Source organism: Artibeus jamaicensis, unplaced genomic scaffold, assembly GCF_021234435.1.
Source record: "Artibeus jamaicensis isolate MK-2021 breed Jamaican fruit bat unplaced genomic scaffold, CSHL_Jam_final contig_1998, whole genome shotgun sequence".
In the NCBI taxonomy this organism is placed as follows: Eukaryota; Metazoa; Chordata; class Mammalia; order Chiroptera; family Phyllostomidae; genus Artibeus; species Artibeus jamaicensis.
The window spans coordinates 13,582,471-13,607,382 of NW_026521407.1; the positions used below are offsets into that span (position 1 = coordinate 13,582,471).

General features: G+C 53.4%; 1 protein-coding gene across 1 annotated transcript in view; it reads left to right on the forward strand.

Moving 5' to 3' along the window:
- Positions 1–10,021: 10,021 nt before the first annotated feature.
- Positions 10,022–24,912, forward strand: part of CRHR1 (corticotropin releasing hormone receptor 1) — a 42,851-nt gene continuing 27,960 nt past the window's right edge. Inside the window, exon 1 of the mRNA XM_053673200.1 lies at positions 10,022–10,118. Within this exon, the coding sequence (XP_053529175.1) occupies positions 10,086–10,118 (33 nt within the window). The 5' untranslated portion in view covers positions 10,022–10,085. The remainder of the gene's footprint in view (positions 10,119–24,912) is intronic.

Consider the following 24,912-nt stretch of genomic DNA (forward strand, 5'->3'; position numbering starts at 1 on the left):
TTTATAAAGATTTGTACAGACTGAGGAAACCACAAGGTGTCACGTAGTACTCTGAGGCCTGTGAGAACTAACTATTCTTAGATCCAAAGGGCTGAGGGGGAAGGAAGTTACCAGAATCCTGAAGGACAGTCAGGGAGCGAGGCAGCCATGAGAGCATCAGGGACACAGCCAGCCCCCGACCACCCCACAGGGAGACAGCTGTTGGGGTAAATTCCCCTACTCACTCCCCTTCCTTCTGCTGATCTACAGCTGAGGCTTCCTATTGGCTGAACCCATCAAAAAGTGGGAGGGTGAGGAAGTCCATTGGTGCAATTACACAGGTCAGTCCTAGAGCACAAAGTGGGGGTAGATGTGTAGGGGCAAGTGGGAGGTCCCCTACACAACCAAAATGACCTCCTTCATTACTGACATGCCCTCAGGAGCCTTACCAAACGCTATTTCCTGTGAATGGATCCCCCACCTGTCTCTCAGGTAGCTCCCCTCTTTGTCTTCGTCCTCTGCCCCACGACTCCCAAGCCCTCTGTGTTCCTCTCCCACCGGGCCTGCAGGTGGGACCCAATATTTTCTGCCTTTGTCACCCTCCTGCCCTGATCACATGGGGATGGAACCACATGGCCAGTCTCAGGCAGTCCTGTCATGCAGGAGGGACTCGGGAAGGAGCAAGCATGAGGCCTTCCTCCTCTGGGATGAGCTGCTGCTGTGGCCAGTGGGCCAGGCCCTGGTCAGCACTTCCACAGCTCAGGCATGCCTGGAGATGCCGGCTCCCATCCAGCTGAGCCACTGGGGCCTGGCCAGATGGCAGCAGGCAAAGCCGAGGCTGGCTCCGAGCCACAGGCTTGGCTTAGCCGATTTGGAAATCAGGCAACGAGTGTCTCAAGGGAGGCAGCATGCTCACAGGTACCTCGGGGCCAGGATGGCACGGCCCAGCCCCAACCCAGCTGTGGCTCAGCTTGGGTCTCAGGTCCATTGAGTCTGGCAGGGGCCACAGGGCCTCGGCTTGGCCTCGGGAAGGTGGTGTGGTGCATGCAGAGTTTGTCCAGCTCTGCCCCAGACACAACCGCGCTGGGAAAAATTGCTTCCTCTTCTGGACAGAATCCTTCTCCCAAAAGGAGATCTCCTTTAGAACGTCAATATATAAAACTGGTTCAGACAAAAGTACAGCCTCAGTCTGAGCTTCCTCCTGTCTCCTCACCACCACCTCCTCTCCACACTCCACCTCTAGCTTTAGTCCCTGAAGCATGTCTTTCGAATCTTGGGGTTTACATACAATGAAACCCTGTCCTGTGCACTCCCTAAGTGGGGTTAATATGCTGTGAAATTTTTAATGCATAAAAATAGACAAAATGTTACCATAAACCCTGATGTACCCACCACCCAAATTCAATGAACAAGTCATGGCCAATCTTCTCTTTTTTCTTTTTAAAGCATTTTAATTTTTAATTGTAGTTGACATGCATTTTTATATTAGTTTCAGGTGTATACACCAGTGATTAGACATTACATGATTTACTAAGTGATCATCCCCAAAAATCTCACACCCACCAGGCACCATACATAGTTACTACAATATTATTGACTGTATTCCCTGTGCTGTACTTTGCGTCCCCATGACTGTTCTGTAACAACCAATCTATACTTCATAATCCCTTCACCTTTTTCACTCATTTCTCCAATCCCCTCCTTTCTGGCAACTGGCAAAATTTTCTCTGTATTTATGAATCTGTTTCTATTCTTCTTATTCATTTACTTTGTTTTTTAGACTTAACTGTCAATAGATGTATATTTTTTACCATTTTATCATTCATATTTTAATCTATTTTTCTTATTATCCTTAAAGAAGACCCTTTAATATTTCATTTCATATAATACTGATTTGGTAATGATGAACTTCTTTAGATTTTTCTTGTCTGGGAGGCTCTTCATCCCTCCTATAATTCTAAATGATAACTTTGCTGGGTAGAGCAATCTTAGCTGTAGGTCCCTGCTTTCCATGACCTTGAATATTTCTTGTCAGTCCCTTCTGGCCTGCAAAAGGACCAGAAAGGAACCAGAAAGAATCATTTCTCTGTTGAGAAATCAGTTGACAAGCTTATGGGAGCTCCCTTTTAGGTAACTAACTGCTTTTATCTTGCTGCTTTTAAGCTATTCTCTGTCTTTAACTTTTTACACTTTACTTACGATGTGTCTTGGTGTGGGCCTCTTTGAGTTCATCTTGTTTGGGACTTTCAGTGGTTCCTGGATTTATATGTCTATTTCCTGCACCAGGTTAGGGAAGCTTTCTGTCATTATTTTTTCAAATAGGTTTTCAATTTTTTGCTCTCTCTCTTCTCCTTTATGCATCCCCATAATGAGAATGTTGGTATGCTTGAAATTGTCCCACAAGCTCCTTATACCATCCTCATTTTTTTAAATTCTTTCTTCCTTATTGCTGTTCTGATTGGGTGTTTTTTGCTTTCTTATATTCCAAATTTGATTCTCAGCTTTATTTGCTCTACTATTGGTGCCCTGCAAATTATTCTTCAGTTCAGTTAGTGTATGTATATTTCATTTCTGACTGGTCATTTTTCATGCTGTTGAGGTTCTCACTAAGTTCACTGAGGATCCTTATAGCCAGTGTTTTGAACTCTGCATCGAGTAGATTGCTTGTCTCCATTTTGTTTAGTTATTTTTCTGGAGTTTTGTTTTGTTCTTTCACTAGGGACATGTTTCTTTGTCTCCTCATTTTGGCAGCCTCCCTATGTTTGTTTGTATTTATTAGGTGGAGCTGTTATATCTCCCAGGCTCGGTAGAGTGGCCTAATGTAGTAGGTGTTCTGTAGGGTCCAGTGGTACAGCCTCCTTATTCACCCAAGGTGGTCACTCAAGGTATGCTCCTGCTCTCTTCCAGGTGGGCTGAGTACATCCTCCTCTTATAGTTGGGCTTTGATTGCTGTTGACCCATCAATGGGAAGATTTACCCCCAGGCTGATCAGCTGCAAGGACTGGCTGTGACCACTGACCACCAACCCCTGACCACCATGGAGGATAAGCTGTGTAGGGGCCCACTCCACAAAGAAGGACTTACTTCAGTGGAGTTCTGGCACCTGCTGATTCTGCCTCTTCAGTGTGCTGCTTGTGGAGGTGGTTGGGTGGTGATGCTTCAACGTTGATCTGTGGTACCCTGGGTGTGCTGGCTCTGAGGCCTCCTGGGAGGTAGGTGCAGGCCAAGGTCAGCCACTGCCTGCATTCTGCTCAGAACCACCCAGCATGAGCTACAAAGTGATCTGCAGATGGCTGTTACTTGTGCTGCACTTGGAGGTGCCCAGGTGAGACCAAGCTGCAAACCAAGGCTGGCTTCTGCTAGTGCCAGGCCTGGGGTGACCAAGCAAGAGGTACAGGGCACATTGAGTCCAGCTGCTGATTTCTTTTAGAGATTTTAAGAAAATCTGAAGCATGAACCACTGGAAACAACTTGGGTGAACCTTAAAGTTGGGTGGGTGGGGCCTCAGGATGTCACCAACAAACAGTGTGAGCCAGGTTGATGGAGGCTCAGATATGGCACCTGCCGGCCAGCTGTATGGGAAGAGGGCTCGTCAGAGAAACAGTGGCCTCTGCCAGCACTTCTGTCCAGTTGAAAGCTGCCCCACCGGCACTCTCCCTGATGCGGACAATTCAGTTCCTCCTGGAATGTCTCTGGTGCCTTTCCAACGGCTGGCCCAGCAAATCCCAAACATTACACCATTTCATCTGTAAATATTTCAGTTTATGTCTCTAAAAGGCAGGGATTCATTTAAAATATATAAACACAATGGCATTATCACACTTGAAAATATCTAATCACAATTTATATTTCCAATTGTTTATTTACAAGTTTGGAGGTGGGGGGTTGGATTGGTTTTGAACAATCGGTTAGAGTCAGGGTCCGAGTGAGGTCCATGTATTGCCCCTCTCAGTCTCTCTTTGTGTTTGTCTGTGAAGTGCAAGTGGCCAGTGGTGCTGGGGGCAGCCAGTAAGTACACAAGGGCTGTGAGGACATTCCCAGCAACATGGAGGAAGAATCTATTTTGCCCTGAGCCTTTCTGAAAGCCAGAGGGAAGAGGAGAGAAGGAGTGAAAAGGCTGGCCTGGGGCTCAGCGCTGTGGTTTCCGACAAGGAAGCTGTAACTGTTTAGTTTGGGGGCACCCACGCAGGGCTGGGCGAGGCCATACCTAAGAAGTAAGGGGCACTTCACTGGTGGTGAGAAGAATCCAGAAGAGCATGGGTGCCTACGGAGTACGCTGTCCCGGAGGCAGGAGCCTGGGGTCTACTCCACTGGTAAAATTGACCATGACCTGCGAGCATTTCATTTGGCGTCCGCTGAGACACAGGACTTTTCCAGAGGCTGGGACAACTGAGATGAATGGGAAGCAGTCTCTGCCCTCCAGGAGGAGCTCACGGCTCTTTTGAGACACAGACAAGCACTGTTGTGCATTGAACCTCTACACTTCAGTGTACCGACCTGGAAAATGGAAACAGCGGCACCTTACCTATTAGACCAGCAGAAAAGGGACAAACTATACCTATAAACAAGGTGGAGGGGGTGGGCTGAGTGCTAGCCTGGGGAGCAAGGGGAGGAACATTCATAGAAGACCCCAGAGTCCTCAAGACCAGCAGGGTGACCTTAAGTAGGATACCCCTGCCATTGATGTTACCCCAGTGCCTTCCCAGGAGCCTTCACGTTTTGAAAATGATGGAGTTCAGGACATGTAGAGTGGAGAACGCTTGCCTTTCTGTGATGTTCAGACAAAATAGAATGTCTAGGTTTGTATCACGGCCCCATGGGAAGCCCGGGTTTCTGCTGTCCGTGGGACCACCCGATAGTGCAGGTCACAGTGCCTCAACCCCAGCACTGTGGATATGCTGAACCGAGCTAACTCTGCTGTGGAGGCCGACCTGCGCATTATGGGATGTTTAGTAGTGTCCCTAACCTCTATCTACTAAATGCCTCCCCTTCCCTGTTGTTGCAACCAAGAATGCCTCTAGGCATTGCCGCATGTTCCCTGGGGGACAGAAGCACCCCAGGCTGGGAGCCACTGGTCTAGGCTAGAGGGATGCTATTTCTCTGCGAGGACATATGAGTATGTCACTCTTTGCATTTCACTCTGAGTTTCTGGCTGGCACCTCTGATCTGCTGTCACTTCCAGGATGTTCCCAGGGTGCCAACCTTTCTTACTTCAGTGCACCTTTCAAGTTTTCCAAAAAACAAACACCTTCAATGTCCCTCTCAGCCATGCTTAATAAATGCAAAAATATGGTAATTGCACCCAGAGTAAGCACACTTGCCCTCCATCAATGCAGAATCAGACTTGAGAGAAGGAGAAGCCAATAGGTCACCTGAGGAGCTGTCTGTGGCTGAGTGGCCCAACCCCCGCCTGCTGTCACTACCGAACTCTGTGGTGTGGCTTGCCTCTGCTCCTCCCTTTGTCCATTCAGTGGGAAAAGAAAAAGGCTGAGACTGGTCCTAGACCACCATTTCCCTGGAGTTGGGCCTCCGGGGTGGTATCCCAGTTCCGTGAGGGGCCTAGGCTCAGTTCGCCTCTCCGTGGTGCACTGCCAAACCCCTGGAGCAGGAGCTGGACGCCAGGCTGGGATCCTTCCTGGGCCAAAGCCATCCATGCAACTCTCCCTGGGCAAGGGCTCAACCTCAGAGCTCACTTTCTCATCTGTAAAGTGAGGTTATTAATACCTCCTTCACAATTGTTAGAGGGATTAAATGAGAAAATATTCATAAAAGAGCTTTGCAGGTTACCAACTGTCATACAAATCCTAATTTGTATTGTTATTATCTGTTGTTCTAAATGAGGGAATGAAAATTTCAAGCCCCTTAATCCAAGATCCTCAGCCCAGTGGTGTCTGCCCCCAGCTCTGCCGAGCCTCACCCTGGCACTGCACCCCCATCATGTGTCCCCATCAGACCAGTCCCCTCCCCTGCCCCATGCTTGCTCCTCTGGCTGTGTGTCTCTAAGAGGCCCTCCTGCCTCGAAGGTCTCCCTCTTTTTTGGCCCGTTCACACCCACTTCCTTCAATACCAAATGCCGACCCACCTCCCCTAGAAGGTCTTCCCTCTGACAAAGGGGGCAGATTAAGATGCGTTTGCCTTCTTCCCCCAACTGAGCCACCTAGAACCCCAAACCCCAAGCGTAAGCACAGTGCTTGCCGGATCTAGATGGATGATGATGAAGACAGTGATAATGTATCACCATAATAAGGTTCAATAATAAAAACAGCTAACACTGTGGAAGTGCCAAGCACTTTACACAAACCTGATGTTTATAGAGTGCCAGCTGGCCATATGGAGTGATGATCTGCCTCCAAACCACAGCACAAAAGCTGGAATCTTTTCCATTGACCCGGGGCAGAGTGAATATTCTTGCCTCCATGCCTACAGTCTATTATTGACCTAATTTTACTGGATTTTAATTATTCATCAGAGTGACTGTCTCCCCTTCCAGCCTGCGAACATCTTGAGGGCTAGAGTCCTGTTATATTTCTCTTTATTAACCTTAGCATCCAACAGTGACTGACACATAGCTGCTGCTCATTAAACGTTTGCTGAATGAAGGCACAGATGAATGGAGTAATCAACACCACCTGCCCTAATGTTTACGTGGTTTTATAAGCCGCTCCCTCAACGAGGCCATTTTCCTGACCTCATACTTCAGAAGCATTCTGGTCCAGTGTTGCTCCAAGCATGATCTGTCTGCAAACTATCTGCTGCAAGTTCATGACAAGGTTAATGCAGAAACTGAGGGTGAGCATTTAGAAGTTTTGAAGCAATTCAACAGTGTTTGATGTCCATTGGATCTAAAAGTTTTAAAAATTGAACTTCTACCTTGTATGTCTTTATTTTGTATCTTTTTCTAACGATGCATTCCCACTATATTTTGCAATCGCATCATTCTGCAACAGATTAGAAATTTAAAAATCAAAAACCAGTTCTTTGGCACAAGTAGCCTAAGACGTATGGTTCCAGACCATGGACCTCACTGGGATGCTCAAGGTTAAAGCCAAGTATCCCTCAGACTCAGCCCTCCATTGCTCTTGCTGGGTCCTACCCATCACCACTTCTTATCACATCTGGAAGGACGTAGAATTGTCTTTTATTCCTTTTGGGATTCCTCATATTTTCCCTTTCTTCCACATGTGGCAGGTTAAATGAATGAAAGCCCATGGTGGTCTGGGCCTAGACAAGAAGAGGTGAAGGCCAGAGAGGGGTTGGAGGAAAGTGTGAAAAGGGCCAGGCTGGGAAGAGGAGGGTGGAATGGAGGAGAAGGCTGTCCTGAGGAGGGTGTAGAGAAGCTGCCTGAGGAGACCATGCTGAGCCATCAGTCCAGAGAGGCTGGGACTGGGGCGTAGGGAGGCTGAGGGGGCTGAGCATCGTAGAAGGCCCTGCCAGTGCAACCTGAGCCTATGAGAGTGGGAGGAGGCAGTTTCAGGACTAATGAAAGACGGTATGAAATCCTTTTACAGAAGGGGTGTTAAACACGAGGCTCACATAACCCCCCTCAGTCAGTCAAAGCCAAAACCATAAATAAGTGATGAAGTGATACAATAGGCTTCTTCCTCTTTGCTCAGGGCAAAACGGGGGAACAAAATGTGCCATCTGTAGCTGCCCCTATAGAAAGAGAAAGTCCAAGTCCCAGACCTGAAAATCAGGAAAAGCAAGACTTGATTACAGCCTGATCATGGCATTAGCATATTTAAAGATCAAGTCAAGGGGAGGATCAGGGGCTCAGAAAGGCGAAAATGTGATGGTGTTTATTAAGCAAGAAAAACAGGGAATCTGGAAATCTGGAGCTGTCTGGTCCCGGGAGAGTCAGCTCCAAGGTCCTGAGGCAGAGCTGGGAAGCGATGCCGCTGCAGGATCTGGGCAAACCTCCCTGAGGCCCCGCCAGCTTTCTCTCCTCTGATTCCACAGTCTCCTGCTCCTGAGACCTCTCATCAAGAATTCAGCTTTCCACCAAGAACTGCCTAGAGAGAGGGACCACGCTGCCCATCCCTTTGAGCAACTAGTCTCCTCAATGATGATGCAAGTGATGGTGACTATAGCTAACCTTCTTGAAGACCTTGTTATGGACCAGGCATCATTCTGAGCCATTGAAACATAATAATTCATTTAAGCCTACCTATGAGGTAGGTATTCCTACCCCTGTTTTACAGATGAGAACATTGAGGCACTGTTAAGTCATTTCCCAGTTTCATACAGCTCGTGAGAAGAGCCAAGACTCAGACCAAAGCTCTGCGCTGCACTAGAACACCCTGCCAATTTTCTTGAAAACAATAAAATGGCAATCTGGTTGGAGCATGTTCACCTCTTCTGGGATTGGTTGGGGTGAGTCAGTGCCAAAGTCAACAAGACCAGCTCTGGAGCCCTTACCAAATGGGGGTTTTGCAAGGCTCCAGACTAAGTACTTCATCTAGAAAGTGCCACCCTGTGTGGCTAAGCCATTGTGACCAGATGGCTTCCACAGCAACATCCCTCCCCACTTCAGAGCCCCAGACGTCAACAGGGTCCACCTGTACAGGCACTTTGAGCTGGCATTCAGGGGACTGAGGACTAAACTTACCAGCTCTGTGACTTTGGACAGGTCACCGAGCTCTGGGCCTCAGTTTCCTTGAGTAATTTGCATATTGGGTCAAACGACCTCTACAACAATAACTCCCTTTCCACATGAAGAATCATTTAGAGCCATGAATGCACTGGCTCCTGCCAGATGCGCTGAAAAGTGGGCGGAAAAGAAGAGGGAGGTGGGCACTGGCATGGTGCAGAATCCAGGGCAGCTAGGTTCAAAGTGGTGCTGCGGAAAGAAGATTGACATGAGAGGTCAAAGTTCTGCCCAACTGGAAGTATTGGAGGGGAAAGCTTAAAGGGTGGAGGAGGCAGGGGCTGTTCTCCAGAGTTGGGGGTGCACTGGGGTCTAGGGTGACCAGCAGAAGAAAAACCTCGAGGTCTGGAGGGGCGGGTGACCCTACCCTGAGGGCTCGGCCGAGAGGGGGCGCTGTGGCCTCCTCCGCGCCCTGCCCGCTGGATTCCTAGCGGCTTTCCCCGGGCTGTAATGCAATGCGCGTCCACTTTCCCCTCCGCTGCGTTCGGATGCCAGCTAGTGCGCAAAGCACCGCCGCCTCCCCATCTATTGAGGTTTCCAGGTTCAGCCCCTGGGCAGGCGCTTAAACTGTAGAATGAATGAGTGAGTGGATAAACGAGCAATAACGAAATGAATTAAAAGGAATGAATAAATGAGAAGGGTTCACCCCACAGAGCTTTCACGTCTTTGCCTGCACCGGGTGTGTTACAGCCCAAGGCACCGTGGGACACGGCCCCTGCACCTGGCCCTGCCGAAGTGCAGACTGGCGAGGACCTTGTCCCGCATCGCTGCAGGGCGGGAACTGCCCAAACGCAGTTCCCATTTCTTCACCCGGCTTTCCTCGGTGGCTCTGCTCAGTCGGGGCCTCCGATAGCCTTGCTCTCTTAGATTCGCCAAACTCCCTCGAGTCTCCCTCAGACTCCTTGGACTCCTCAGGCCCCGACCGCAAGCCGGGCGGGAGGTGGAAAGGTGCCTCCTCTCCTGTCCCCCGCCCCCCATCCCTGGCTTCTCCCTGGACTGCGGCGGCCGCCACCGCTGCCAGCGCGTCCCGCGACTGCCGCAAACCCGGGCTCAGGGAAAGGGGGTCAGCGCGGCGAGGGCGCGGGGAGCGGGCCCTGGGAAGGGGAGGGGACGAGGAGGCGGGGTGGAGGAGGGACTCAAGTGGTGGGGAGGGAAGAGCTGGAGAGGGGAGGGGACGCCGCGGCGAGGGGGCGGGGAGCCGAGGCTAGCGCGGCGCGGACGGAGGGGTAGGCGGCGCAGGCAAGCCGGGCTCCCCGCAGGCAAGAGGTGGTTGCCTGCCGGGCTGAGTCAGGGAACGGCAGCCGGGCTTCCCTAGGGAGGGGAGAGCGAGAGCCCGCCGGGCTAAGCAGCGACCAAGGAGCGCGGCCGCTCACCCCGCGTGCGGAGCCCGCACCCGCCGCCTGCTCCTCTGGGATGTCCGAAGGACCCAGGCTTCCAGGACGGTGACCGAGCGAGCCGGAGGATGGGACGGTCCCCGCAGCTCCGGCTAGTCAAGGTACGAGCGAGCCGGTCAGCCTTCGAGTGCTGCGGCCGCCCGCAGCCTCGGGCCCGTGCAGGACGTGGGCGGACTGGCGGGGGGGGGGGGTGTCCCCGGGGCAGAGCTGAGCACAGGTTTGGGCGACGCTGGGGTTTGAGGGGCAGCCCAAACCCTCCTCGCTGACCTTTGCAGCCGGCACTGGGTGGGTGGGGGCGGAACGCTAGTGAAAAAGAAATCGTGGTGGCGAAGCTGCCGAGACGTGGTCGGAGGAGGGGTCCGCCCACCCGGGTTACCAGCTCAGTGCGGAGAATCGCTTTAGGCTTCGGGAGTCCGGGCTGGGTTCCACCCCCGGCCCGCGCAGACCCCAGCACCCGGACTGGAGGCTCTGGAGATGGGCCCCCCAGCCTCCCCGGCGTCCTCTCACCGGCTCCCCCAGTCCACACGCCCCCTCCCGGTTTCTGCGAGCGCCTTCCTGCCCCTTCGCCTCCGCGGAAAGCTGCAAGTCCGGAGTAATAACTGTCCCCCGCGCCTCCGAGCCCTTGATCAATATCGCAGTCTCCGGGCGGAGACCGCGCATCCGGCTGTGGGTGCCGCGCCGCCCGCCCGCCGGCTGGAGCGCCCCGCTCGCGCTCCGAGCCTTCTTACCTTCCGTCCGCGCGCTGCGCAGCAGCTCGCGCCGACTCGCTCCCACCTCGGGTCTGGCGCCGCGATTGCGGCGCTGGGAGTTCAGGAAAGTCGCCAGACCGCACGTCCAGCGTCTGCCCGCTGAAGTTCGGGGGCGGCTGGGCGCTGCCCGCAGGCGGTGTTGGCCAGGGAAGAGCTGGGGGTCAACGGTCGCGCCCGCGGCGGACAGCCACCTCTTCCCACTGCCCGGCGTTGTCCCGAGTGGTGGGACTCAGCGCGCGGGAGCGGAAGCGGCAGCCGGAGGGCGCGGCGGGTGGGCCTCGGCGCCGCTGCCGGGAAGCTCGGCGCGGCTCTCGCCGGAGGATCCGGACTCCGCAGGGTCGACTGCCTGGGCCAGCTTGACTGGGTTCAGTGCGTTAAAAAGCAATGGCATTCACGAGAATGGAGGGGAGGGGAGAGATTGACTTAATGTCATTTTCCATTAGTCGTTAAATACAGTTGTACGTGTACCACCAGCTCACAAAGTGGTTCGCATGAAACCACCAAGATTTTAAAATTCAGCTGCTGCCAGGGCATCCTTTGGGAGGTTATGAGTTACCGGGGCTTCTCCATCGTCTGCCTCCTTCCCCCAGATATTTACAAGTTTTTAAAAAAATGTGTTCCATGGGTCCCAAATCCCTTTCACTACCCGTTAGCTGAGGTCAGGGGGCGAGCTTAGATTGTTTCCTGGGTGATCAAGGAGACTGGGAGACGGAGGTAGGAAGGCAAACATCCAGAGAGGTTAAAAAAGGGGCATTGAATGGGAATATTTTCCAAAAGGCTACTGTGTGCTGAGCCTTGGTCTAAATTCACAAATCAGTTAGACCTAATTCGAATTCGACGTTTTAAATGGATTCGAAGGATTGAACTGTACGTTTTTTTGTTGCTGTTATTTTTATTCCTTTTTCAGTTTACTTGATAGCAGGCAAATGGCCTTTCTATGGCCTTTCTTAGAATTGTGTGCAAGCCTCTACTTAGAATTAGCACATTTTCCTAAAAGAAAAAAATACTTTTTTTTCTGTTATTGCCTGTGTTTACCCACTAGTTGATGGGGTGATGGTAAAGAACTCAGTAAGTGCCCAATAAGTTCCAGATGAGTGAAAGGCAGTGAGTGAATGGGCAGCTAATGCTGGTTTCAATTAAATAATCACTTTTTCCTTTTATTTATGTGCCCTGTACACCTTGCTGGACATTGTTCTACGTACTCTGCTAAGATTAAGCCGTTTAATCCTCAAGAGCCCTAGGAAGTAGGAATGATGACTGATGCACAGAAAGGCTAAGTGACTTGGTTAAGGTCACACAGCCAGTGAGTGATGAAGTCAGAATTCGAACCCAGGCAGTGTGGCTCGAAGTTTGTTTTGATGGCTTTTATCAGAAAATATCATAAGCTACTGAAGGTCTGCCAGATGAGAGCTCAGGCAGTTTTTGTCAGCAGGAAAGTGCGAACCTAGGGGAGTTAATCCAAAACCCAGCTCTGTCCGAACCAAGTCAACCAGTGTTGGGGGAAAAAATCCACTCTGGGACCCTTCTTGTGGGCCCAGCACTGCACTGGTCACAGAGACCTGGGGGAGAGTGTCAGGGCAAGAGCACCTGAGTGTATGGGAAAAGTGTGTGTGTATGAGTATTCGTGAGAGAAGAGTGTGTGTGTGTGCCTGAGACGGTAGTTGTGTGTGTTAATGAGAGAGAGCTGATGTGTGCATGTGTTTGTGGATGTGAAGGAGGAGACAGGTGAAATATTGTCTCTGCCCCCAGGAGCAGGGCTACCGAGCACCTCTGAGTCACCTACCCACCAGCCCCAGCTCCTGAAAGGGAGACCCCAGTGTAGCTCCAAAAAATGTGGTTTCTGGCCAGTGGGAAAGGTGAGTAATTAAAGGACAGTTGAAGAGGGAGCTGGCTTTATTGCTGTTGTTATTATTATAAAAGCAATCTTGCTGCATTATACAAAGTTTGAAAACCACAGGAGAATATTATTACGACCTCGCTCTCCTAACACAGCTATGTTACCCTTTTAAAAAATAACCCCTGCGGGCCCTTGTTCAAGTGCAGGTTTGTGCGCAGCTGCAGCCACTGGGCAGGCGCTCTCACTCACTGTGGTTGGTACAGCCCAAGACTTTCCCATGTTATTTCTGAGCTTTCAGAGGGAGATTTTTAGCCTCTGTGTGTTCCCTGTGAGTGGATGTTCTTTGCATTCCTGTATCGGTGCACATGTGGGCCATTTCCAAATCGTTTCTTTGACAAGTCAGGCTTTTGAGGGGAGCATTGGCAGGAGGGATACTGAGGGCAAGTAAGCGAGCCCAGAGTCGGGTGATGGGCTGCCATGGGGTGTGGGGACAACTGGCCCAGCTGCCACCACCAAAGTAAGGTAGGAAAGAGTGCTGACAGCCAGGCCAAGCTGTCCCGTTTGATATGGCCAGCCCCCAGGAAGGGCGTGTCGAGGGTCGGTCCACTTCTCAAGGAGGCTATAGATTTGTGGAAAAGCAGGGCACTGGCTGGGCCAGTGAGGACAAGCTCCAGTGGAACGTGCATTTCTCACTCTCTCTGACACTTGGATCCTTGCAGAGCATCAGCAGCCAGCAGGGTTCAGCTGCATAGAAAGAGGAGTTTGGAGGGTTCAAGGTGCCCCTTGGCAGCATCCCAGTGTCCACGGAGTTTGCCAAGTCGCTGGGCCTGAGCCCTGGCTATGGCATGGCCTGGAAGGAAGGGTTTGGGCACAGGGCTGATCACTGCAGCAGCTGTTGGGAGGGAGACCATCCGCCTGGGAGATGGCAGACCTGACTTTGGTTCCAGCTGTGCCTCTAAGGGGCTGTGACTTCAGGCAGGTTGCTTTCCCTCTCTTACCAAGGCACAGTTGGTAAACAGGGAGATTAGCCTGGATTCTCTATTACCTTTCTGTCTCTGTAAAAGGTGTGCTTCCACACACACCTTAGGGCCATGACCCCACATGGGAAGAGCAGGGCACAGCAGATTCAATCCCCAGCCCAGCTGTGAAACAGCGGCAGTACCTAACTCATAAGGTCGAGGTAGGAACGAAATGAGTTAGTACGTGGAAAATGCTGGGAACAGTGCCCGGCACAGAGTTTGTGTTCAGAAAAAGTCACGGGGCAGCTGCTCTTCAGAGAAAGATAAGGCAGGAAAAGCAAATCGCACTCATATGTAGCATTTCCACCTCTTTCCCCCTTCACAGCACTGCACCCAATAACCACGGCAGGTAGCAGGCATCTCACAAATGTTTGTTGACCAGATGCGTGGCGTTATTGTTGCTTCCTCCAGTTTAGTGTTTGTTAGACGATTGGAAAGAACTCACTGCTGTTCCCATGAGAAGGAGATGTCGTGCCGAACAGGGAAGGCTTAGGAAACCCCCGCTACGCGGACATGCCACCTCTGATGCAGGAAAGAGTAGCACTGCCCCTTAAGTGCGCTCTGGTTATTCTTTAGGGAGGAAGGGAGGAAAGGAAGAAGGAAAGGAGAAAATGAAAGGGAAAGAGAAGAGAAGAAAAAAGAAAAGAAAGTGCAGCCCTAGGTCATTGGAGAATCCCCTGAGGGTAGGGCCTTGGCTGGTGAAGTTCTAGCCCCTTTGTCTGGGGGAAAGCAGGTTGGTGGCAGGGAACCTGGGGCCGTTCCTGCTCTGTAGGACGGTGGGTGATCTCTGCCGTCTCCGACTCTGCCCTAACCCCTCCTGGTACCAACAAAAGGAAGAGGGAGACTGCTTTGGAGCTGAGGCCCAGCTACAATTTTAACTACAGTGTTATATGCGAAGAATGAATTTGGTAGTGACATATGACTCCTATATAGATTCTCAGGGGATCCTATCAGCAGAGTTCCTTGGAAGTAACACCAGGTCCTTTTAAAATGCTCGTCTTTGAACTCGTCCTCTGGGCCGGCCAGCCCTCCCCGAACCGCAGTCAGCATCTCCCTGTGTGGCTGGGAACATCGGGTGAAGCAGATGTGGACTTGATCCTGACCCTGCTCTGAAGCTCTGGGAAAATTGGGTCATCACTCTGAACTTGGTTTCTTCATCTGCAAAAAGCGGGGAGATAGGACCTACTTTGGGAATAATCATGATGACGTCATGAGATGGCGGGTGTGAGACTAAGCACAAGGGCACCGTGTCTGGCACATAGTAACTGCTTAATAAATACTAGCTACAGTAGTCACTCACTAAGTCTCACCAGATTTTATCAGTCCAAGGAAACCATCAAAAGGAGGAGTGGGGGGATGGGAGAAGGAGTGCTCGGCATTGTAGAATCTTCTGCCTCAGGTCCTTTAGACAGTCCCTGCGGAGAAAGGATGGGGCCACCTGCTGTCAGCTGAGCTCAAAAGTCAAAGGACTGAAGCGCCTGCTAGGAACCCTCTGAAATCTCTAGCACGTAAGCACACTTGACAGTAAAAACAGACGTGTGGGGAGGATAACACAAGATGATTAACTCACAGATGCAAACAATTGTTTTGAAAACAACTAGCTGGATTCTGTTAAGCAACAGATTATTCACCATTTCGTTCCAGAGTAAGTGGAGTCTGCTTCAACGAAAGGGAAAGGCTAGAAAGCGGGGGGGGGGGGGAGGAAGAGAGGGAAGAAGACTTGGACACCGACACACACTGCCTGTTCTGTGAAGGCGGCATGTGGAGATGGGTTCTCGGAGACGGTTCTCTGCACACAGAACATGCAGCTCAAATGCTTTAGCTCAACGCTTTCTTTGGTGACTGTGCCCTGGCAGCCATGGAAGCATTTTTGGGCTGTTCGTGGGTACTCTTCCCACCCTATAAACTGGCAATGTTACAATCCTACCCCTTGCCCTGCTGGGCCTCAGGGCGCAGCCCTAGTGAGATGCTTAGAGGTGAAGGTTGTGGATGCGTACCTGCCCCCTACACCTGTCAATCATTCCCAACCTCCAGCCCATCTGGCCATGAGCCAGGGCACCTAGGTCAGAGCCTGGGACGGAAACTGGCCAGACTGGTCCATCTGCTTCCCAGGCTGCAGAATAAGGGGATGGGATTGTTCTAGGCTGACTGACTAACTACCATTTGGAGCCCACCCGTGGTGAGGCACAGTGGGACACAGTTGAACCCTTGGGAGGGTCGGGATAAGGTATTGCTTGGTACCCCTGGCAGGTACATGGAGCCAAAGAGCTGGAAGGCAGCCCGCCTAGTGTGACAGGCTAGAGCACAGGTGGCGAACACAAGGCCCACAAGCCGAATCCGTCCCTCCACCTTGTTTTATCCCGCCCAGCACCTTGTTTCTACCCGGCGGCAGCGCTGAGCTCCTTGCCCCTAGTTAAGGAGTAGTTACATTTATACAGTCCTAAAATTACATTCGGCCCTTTGAAGGCAACCTCGAGGCTGATGCAGCCCCCGGTGAAAATGAGTTTGATACCCTTGGGCTAGAGTGAGAGATGGATGCAGGGATTTTTTTCCCCCCATTTACAGCAGGGATTCTCTCCCCACCCCCACCCCCATCTCTTGAAACACATTTCTCCAGCCTCCTTGGCAGGGGTGGTTTCCAGAGGTACCAGCTGTTCCTCAAGGCATAGCAGCCTCACCACTGCCGGGACCGAGCTAGGTGGGGAGAAGCGGGGAGGCTTGGGGATGAGGGGCTGGGCTGTGCAGGCAGGAGAGGAAGATGGGTTCCGGAGGGGTTTGACTACCCTGGAGAAGGGTGGAGGGAAAGCCCTGAGCTGTAGGAGGCGCAGTCATCACAGGGCCAGGCCCCTGCACGGGGAAGCCCTGACCCTACGGTCAGAAGCAAAGCCCAGCTGAGTGCCCAAGGGCCTGCTGAGTGTGGACAATTATATCCTGTAAGATGTGGGCATGTGGACAGACAGACAGACAGTGAGAGAGAGGCAGACATGCAGACTAACTAAAGGTGACGCAGAGAGGTAAACCACTGGCTAAAGTTGGCGGGGAGAGAGAATCAGGACAAAGTTCTGAGAGGAAGCAGAGGTCAGGTGGGAGAGAGGTGGGACGTGGGGCAGAGAAGCGGTAGCGAGAAAAAGACCTATGCGTCTTTTTTGTTCAGGCTTTAAACTTTCTTCCTAGCACACAAGAGAATGAGTGTCCCTGGTTCTGAAGCCAGAGATGGCGCTTCCTAGAACTGCCATCCCCTCTCCATTTGTTACAAGAATCACCTCCCCCATCCCTAGCCCGGAGGAACCCTCCCAGGCTGTCAGAAGAGCCCCAGCGAGTGGAAGGGATGGGCCCAGCACCCGCTCCCTCCTCCATGGAGACATTTACTAACCAGACCCCACGCAGATGCGGTGGGGGAGCTGCAGATACATGTGTGTGGGAAGGAGCTCTCCCCTGATCCCACACCCTCCCGCATCCCCAGGGCTGGGAACCCCCTGGGGTTCAGAAGGCACAGAGCCTGTTGCCTCTCTGCCTGGGGCTCTTTCACGCACACATACTCCCCCTCGCCTGTCCTATAAGCACAGACCCAGGAGGCCGGTGTGTGGCACCCACCAGCTCAAGGCCAGGGCTGGAGGACTGACTCCCAGGAGAGCAGGTGGGCATCCAAGGGCCACAGGGTCAGCAGTGGGAGAGGGTACAGGTCAGACCGCCTCCACGGCTACTGTCCAGCCTCACATGCCTGGCTGGGAGGCCGAGAAGCTGGTCCTTAGAGGGAGGCCTGCATCCTGGGCTTGCCCCCTGCTTCCACCCTTTTCCTCCACTCTGCCCAGCTTCTCTCAGCCAGATGTGCCATTTCCTGAGCTGCCTCGGCACCAGGACCCACATGCATGGCCCCACTGAGCCCTCCTGTCCCACTCTGGAGGCGAAGGAACCAGATACTCCCTGAACCTCTCCATCCTCACCTGGCCCTCAGTCTCAGTCCTCCTTCCTAGCCCCACACAGAAGACTCATTACCACCAGCCCTGCCTTTGACCATGCTCTTCCTCCTTTTGGGGCGTCTGCCACCTGGTCTCACTGTACCAAGGCTGTCTGTCAGGTCCACCAAAGCTTTTCTGAACCATCCTGCCCGTCCCCTCCAGGAAGCCCTCCAGTCTAAGTCCATCTCTCACCGGTTGCCCCTTGGCTTTCTCCGTGTCTCCTCCCCTTAGTGTGAGCTGCCCACTCACAGTAGCCATCAGGTTCTCAAACAGCCAGGATCCTCCAGCTCTTTGCTATCTCCTCCACAAGATTCTAAAGACATTTGCTAACCACGCCCCACACGGATCCCTGGTCACTTGCTTCTAACCTGAGCCCTAGTTCCCACCATAGATTCTGGGCTCTGCCAGGGCGTGAGGATTCCCTTAAAAACAAAATCGGAAGACTGTGCCCCAGCACCCACTGCAGTGCTCCAGAAGCCTGGGTGCTCAGTGATGCTGGACCCTGTGGAGGGCGTGCCCGCTCCTGCTCTCTCCTGCACACCTGTCTGTGTGCATGGAGGTGCTACGGCGACAGCAGACTTGGAAATGACGAGCTCAACAGACAGAGGCCTCGGCCTCTGCCTGTGGATTTATGACTCAATGGCTTATCTAACCAGCGCTGTGCTGTCAGCACCGCTAACATATAGCAATCGCAGTCCTGCCCCTGTTCCAGCCCCAGCCCCAGGCCCCCTGGCACAGGGGGCATTTGTCCACATGTAAAAGCAAGGGCTGCGTTTTGCTTCATAACAGGTCCTGGAGGCTGGTGGGAGACGCTGCCTCAGGGAGGTTTGAAGCTGGTCTGAGGACAGAGTGCAAGAACTTTCTCAGAACCTGGGGTCTTCAGAAAGCAGGTCCAGGGCACGTTGTTCTCCAAGCAGGGGCTGCGGGGGACATGGTGTCAGCCTGGGGTTCCCGCCGCTGCCCCAGCTCTGCTGGTTGTGAGGCAGGAGCAGCCAGGCCAAGCGGAGGTTGGCTCCCTCTACAGGATCCTGCCTCTCAGTCCACACCCCAACCTCCCAGCTACCCGCGGGCTGGGGTGGGGCGGCCTTTGGTGCCTTTCTCTCCAGTGTGCTGGCCCCAGCGGCCTCGCCCTGACCGCTGCTGCCTGGCTGTGCAACATGAGGCCCATGCAGTGGCAGGGTGTGTGTGCACCCCAGCCGAAGGAGCACTGTCCTTAAAGCTGAGGAGGTAGGACACGGGCTCTGCCACTTCCTGGCTGGGTGACCTTGGGCAAGTCACACAACCTCTCTGGGCTTGGTCCTCTTCTCGACCATGATGGAGAATAAAGGAGGAAGAAATGCCTGTGTGGTGGGGGCCTGTCCCCACGAAGCTCAATGAGTAGCCTCCCCGGCCCCCTCTTTACTCCTCCCTTTGACGCTGAGCCCACCCATCACTCAAGACCCTCCCCCTCCATGGGGCCTTCCCTGACGAGCCAGCCATCCAGCTCTCTCCCAGAGCCGAAAAAGTAGAGCTCCTCAAACCAGCCAGGGGAGAGAATCACATGGCTCCTTCCAGTCCGTGGCAGATTGGCAGGTGGCCCTATTGCGTGTGACAACTCGCAGCCTGCACCACAGGGCTCACCTGGAGTGTTGGACAACATCTGAATTGGCCTAGGCCCTGTCCAGCAAGATGAGTCTATTAGCAACATACGTGGATGTCACGGCAAGGACACATTCCTACCAGTTTCCAAATGCTTCCTGCAGGAGCAAAGAGTTTGCAGCCCGCCCTAGTCCTGGCCACACTGGGAGTAGCGCTGGTCTAAATCCCTCCCTTGGGGACAGAATCCATGACCAGATCCCTGGTTTACTTCTCCCATAAGGTCTGGCTGCAGGCCACGCTCTGCACCGCCTGCTGTGAGGACTCAGGGCCGGAGCGGGAGGAACCAGTGACCAGGAGGGTCGTGGAAACCTCTGGTTTACTCAGAGCCCTTTCCCCTGGTGGTTGTGGGTAAGCCCCTCCCCCTCATTCTCACTCATCAAACATGCACCTTGTCGCCAAGGTCAGGGGGAGGCTCATGACACTCAGTGGTCCCAAGGCTCTGGTGGGCTGAGGAGGCCCTTCCTCTGGGGTGGGCTCAGCCTGTCTTGGGTTCTAGCCCTTGTCCTCACCAGAACAAGGTGAGGACAAGGACCCTGGTCTTCTCCAGTGCTTCAGACCAGCTCTGTCTCCTGCCTCTGAAGAGCTGGCCCTGGAGAGAAGCCGGCTGAGCTCGGCTTGCTGGCTCATGGGTGTCCCCACCCCCGGGGAACACAGTGAGGGGAAGGACTGCTCAGTCGGTCAGGAGAAGTCATTCCCACCAGTCCCCTGCCCTGAGACTGAGGCCAGGAGGCTGGCACATGGCTGGTTCAAGGCCACACAGGACCCTGCTGGACAGAGGGACATGCAGGGCCTCTTCCTGTCTTGAAGGCCTCTTTCTCTTGTTCTCTCCTTCTTTCCAGGGTTCCTCCCACCATCTTCCTTCCTCCTTCTCAACGTGTACGATGGGCAGGCAGTGGGTGTTTTCAGAGCTGGGAGGAAGCTGTAAGCTCTCCAGCCCAGGTTTGGCGGTCTCCGGGCCTGGGTGGTCCTTTGCTGTGGTCCTGTGCTGTGCATTTGAGGATGTTGAATGGCATCCCTGGCCTCTAACCATGAAATGCCAGTCACTTCCCCCCCAATCGTGGCAACCAAAAATATCTCCAGACACTGGCACATGTCCCGTGGGGGACAGTAGTGTCCCTGGTTGACAAGCACTGGACTAGTTCAGTTACCCTCAATTCTGGTGACAGTTTAGAACCCCCTGGAGGGCATTAAAAAGTAGAGTCCTCAGTTTCCTCTCAGGTCTACTGAACGTGAATCTCAGGGGTAAAGGCCGAGACACAGAATTTTCCATCTCCCAGGAGCCGTCTGGAAACTTGTGATTTTGCCTGATTTTTTTTTTCCACAGGCAAAGAAACAGACGGGGTTATTGCTTGTCCTGTGGACAATTGCATGGTTATTTCTAATCTCTGCCCTACACCCCTCTGCTCAGTAGGGTCTGGTGGTCCAGCAGCCCCCTTTCAGCCAACCCCTCGTGGCCTTGGAAGGCAGCCACTTCTCCAGGAAAAGCAGCCTCCAAACCTTCAGCTGTTTTCTAATAGAATCTAATTTCCACTGACAGATGATTTCACTCTGCCTTCCCAGCCCTCTTCACACTCCCTTTAAAACGCAGCTTCTTGAAGGAAGAAGCCCGTTCTGCCCACGCCGAAATCCCCCTCACTTTACGCTTGTCAGAGAGCAGGCTCAAGTGAGAACACAGCTGATAGTGGCACCTGCGGAGCCGAGTCTCTCTCCCCTCCCGCTACACACGCACCTTTGCTCCGGCTCCCAGACTAGCAGATGTCCCCTCCCCGGGACGGTTCCCCAGTTTCTGGGTGCCACAGCCAGCCCCCAGCTGAGCAGCTCCCAGGGCGGGCGATAGGATCAGAGCCCAAGCCAAGCTCCATTCATCTTCAAGAACCAAATTCAACTCTTCCTGAGTCCCCCATGGACAGGGCCCTACTGGGGGCCACCCCCCAGCTCTCATTGCCAGCTCTTGGTCAGCCGAGCTGCAGCCCAGAGATAGAGGTCAAGAGGGAAAAAGAAACCTGTACCTCCCCTTTACTTCCATGCTGGGGGTGGGGCTGGGAGTGGGGGTGGGAAGGGAGGCAGGGGAGACAGGCAGGGCACAGCCCCAGGATTGGAAAGGAGAGAAAGGGGAGGGGGGGCCAGGGAAGACTGGGAGGGGCGGAGTGAGGAAGGCAGGTGAAAGGAAGGCAAGAGAGAGTCGGAGGCAAGAAGGCACAAACTATGAGAAAAATATTAACGAGTGGATCTGAGAGAGAATCGTAACAAGGGGGAGAAAAGGCATGCGTGAGAGGCAGAACAGGAGGCTGGGCGGCCACAGGAGCTCAGCAGCGCTCCCGGCTGCTGCCTGCCATCCGCCCTGTGCTCAGCAAATCAACCTCATGCACATTGCAATTTTGCTGGTGGTCGCTGGCTCCTGGGAACAGAAGTGGTGGAAAGTGGGTGTCCCGGGTGGGCAGGGGACTGGTCACGGAGCGCTTGTGGGGAGCAGGCCAAGTAGGGAGGGAAGCAACTTGCACGCAGTAGTGATCACTGCTGTTCGTTCCCTGCTCACTGTGTGTCAGCCCCGTGCTGTCTTAACTGCCTCGTATTGTTGAAGTTCTCCAAGAGCTTTAAATACTTCACTCCTAGCCCCATTTGTAAGGGAACATGGAGGCTCGGAGATGTTAATTGATTTGCCCGAGACCACACAGGGAGGAAGGGGCAGATAAAAGATTCCAGGGTGGGTCTCTCTGGCCCCCAAGTCAGAAGTCCCAATGTCTACCCTCCCTGCAGTCCCGGAGTCAGAGTGCATTCAGACCCGGAAAGCAGAGAAGGGAACTCACTGCCCTCCTCCTTCCACAGATGAGCAAACTGAGGCCGGAGGAAGCAGGGGAGCGACTTGTCCATGGTCACAGAGCAAGTCTGTCAGAGTGAGAACAGGATCTCAGCCCCACACTTCCTACCCACAAACACTTTTTCCTTCAGCACACCCTTCCTGAGTCCTGGAGGGCACTCAATGGGGGAAGCCAAGGCCAAGAGCAAGAGCGCTCCTGGTGGCCAGGAGGGACACGCAGGGAATGGGGACTAGGGAGTGAGCCCGTAGCTGCCCTGCTGGGAATCACGATGGGACCGGCTGGTCACAGGGGGCGGAAAGCGAAAACCCATCTGTTCATTTACTGGTCAGCCATTCATTTATTCATTCCATAACCATGCCTTGGGGCCTGCTCTGGGCCAAACGCAGACCCTGCCCTCAGGGAGCTTCTGACCCAAACGTAGAGTCTATCTGGGGCCCTGGGAGGGTGTATGTATATTCCAGAGCTGGGGTTCCCCAAGCTCTCCCTGCTCCTCAGGAGGGCGAGCCGGCAGCTCCCGGCTTTCAGCACTGCTGGGAGGCAGGGTTGCCTCATTAGGGGATCAGAGGAGTGAAGTGGCAGGAAGAGGGAGCCGGGTGGGGCAGGGCAGCCCTGAGCCTGGGACTCCGGGGAGAGAGCCTGGAGGCGGGGAACACCCAGGCACGCCCCCCTCCCTGAACTGTAGGCAGGAGATTTTCGTTTCCATTTTTTCCTCTCTGCATGACAGTAATTTAAGTTAATTAAATGTAACGATAAATTATTTCTTGTCTGCCGGGAATAATCTTTCACTGTTCACCCCTTTTGGGGGAATACGTGGGCTCTTTGCCTTGAGGGCAAAGAGATGGGGGCAGGTTGTGGCTGTTGTGGAAAGAGGCCGTGGAGGAGGAGCTGGTGGGGCAGGACGACAAGAAGAGGGTGCTCAGGGGCCGAGAGCCCTGGGCAGTCCGGCCTGGAGTCCTTTGTCCCCAGGCAAGTTTTACCCTGATTAGTGAAAAGCCCTCCCCACCCCCACCCCAGGGCCTCAGCTCTGCTGGTGCACAGCCTGCAGGCCCAGCCCCCACTGACCCCTCTGGTGCCTCTGTGCGGGGCAGAAACTGGGGGACCCTGCCCCTCCCCGTCAGTCCATTCTGCAACTCCAGATACATCCCCCATAGGCACCGACAGGTTACAGAGAATGGATCGTGCGTGTTTTATTTCTGCAAACCAGATCCTAGTTCTTAAATGCAGTGGGAGCCAGCTTTTTAAAGAAATCTGGACTCGTGACCCCACCTCTTTTTCATACTCAGATTTTCGTCTCTTGGCTTTGCTTAAAACAGGCTATACCTTGCAAACCGCATATGGTGAGGCTTTAATATCCCAGAACATTAGGAATTCATACAATTCAACATCCCCCCAAATACCTGAAAAAATCCTGTTGAAAAAATGGGTGAAGGACCTGAACAGACATTTTTCCAAAGGAGTCATTCACACGGCCAACAGGTACGTGAAAATGTGCTCGACATCACTAACCATCAGGGAAATGCAAATCAAAACCATGGTGAGATATTATCATCCGTTACAATGGCTATTATCACAAATGCAAGCAATAACACTAACTGGTGACGACCTGGAAAAAAAGGGGGCCCTGGTGCACCGTTGGTGAGACGGTAAATTGGTGCAGCCGCTGTGGATGACAGTGTGGCGTTTCCTCATGAAATTAAAACTGGAACTGCCATATTCCAGCCATCTCACATCTGGGTGTTTGTCCAAAGGAAACAGAATCATTATCTCGAAAGGACGCCTGCACCCCCGTATTCAGTGCCCTGCTGTTCGCAGCGGCCAACACATGGAAACAACCTCAGCGCCCGCTGACCGGTGAGTGGGTAAAGGAAATGTGGTCTGTATACAGTGGAATAGTATTCAACCGTAAAAAAAAGAATGAAATCGCTCATCTGCAACCATGTGAATGGACGTTTTAGGCATCGCGCTAAGTGAACTGAGTCAGAGAAGGACAGACCCTGTGTGATCCCTTACAGGTGGAAGCCAAAGGAAGTGAACTCCTACAAACAGAAACAACAGTCTGGCTGAATCAGGGTGGGGAGGGCGGGTCCTGCCTGCAGCCCCTCCTCCACCCGCCGGAAGACTGCTGAGGCCCAAACCTCTGTAACTGGGGAAGATTCCGGGGCCCACGGCTGCCACAGACGGCCGTGTGGTGTGGTAGCGACCACACGGACACTTGGAGGGGCCTTTCCTTTTCAGAAAGCATCTTACTCCTCCTTTTTCCTCAGGTGGCCCACACCCCCGTTCCTCTGATGCAGGTAACAAAGGCCTCCTTGCTCAGAGGGGCCCCGTAAACTCCAGCAAAGTCACACAGTGGGTGGCAGGACTGGGCTCCGAACCCAGCAGAAGGGGAAGGAGTCTTGCTGAAGGATCACTCTCAGATCGTGCGGCTGGGGCTGGGGCTCTCCTCAGGGCTGTGGCCGGTTCCCTCCGTGGCCTGACCAGAACCTTACCTGGGACCTCCGGGTGCTCTCCCTGCTGAGCATCAGATGGAACCGTGAAGGGGAGGGAGGGCAGGCCCCCTTCTCATGACTCCTCATGAACCTCTAGGAGGCGGGGGCCAGCCCTTTTCCCTTCAGAACCGTCCCTGAAAGGTTAATCACCAAATCATCCCATCAAAGGAAATTGCACTTTGTGCCTTAAAGACCAAACTGAGCTCCAGCAATGTAGTTATTTATGGTCTCTAATAAGCATTTTCTGGGTGTGATTAACCTTTACGCCAAAGTCACACTGGAATTTAGGATGGCAGCTTCAATTCTAGCCACGTTCTGTGCTGGCCTGGGGGTGGGGGCCTGGGCATCGGCTGGAGCAGGAGGCTGGCGGCCTGTGGCCCTTCCA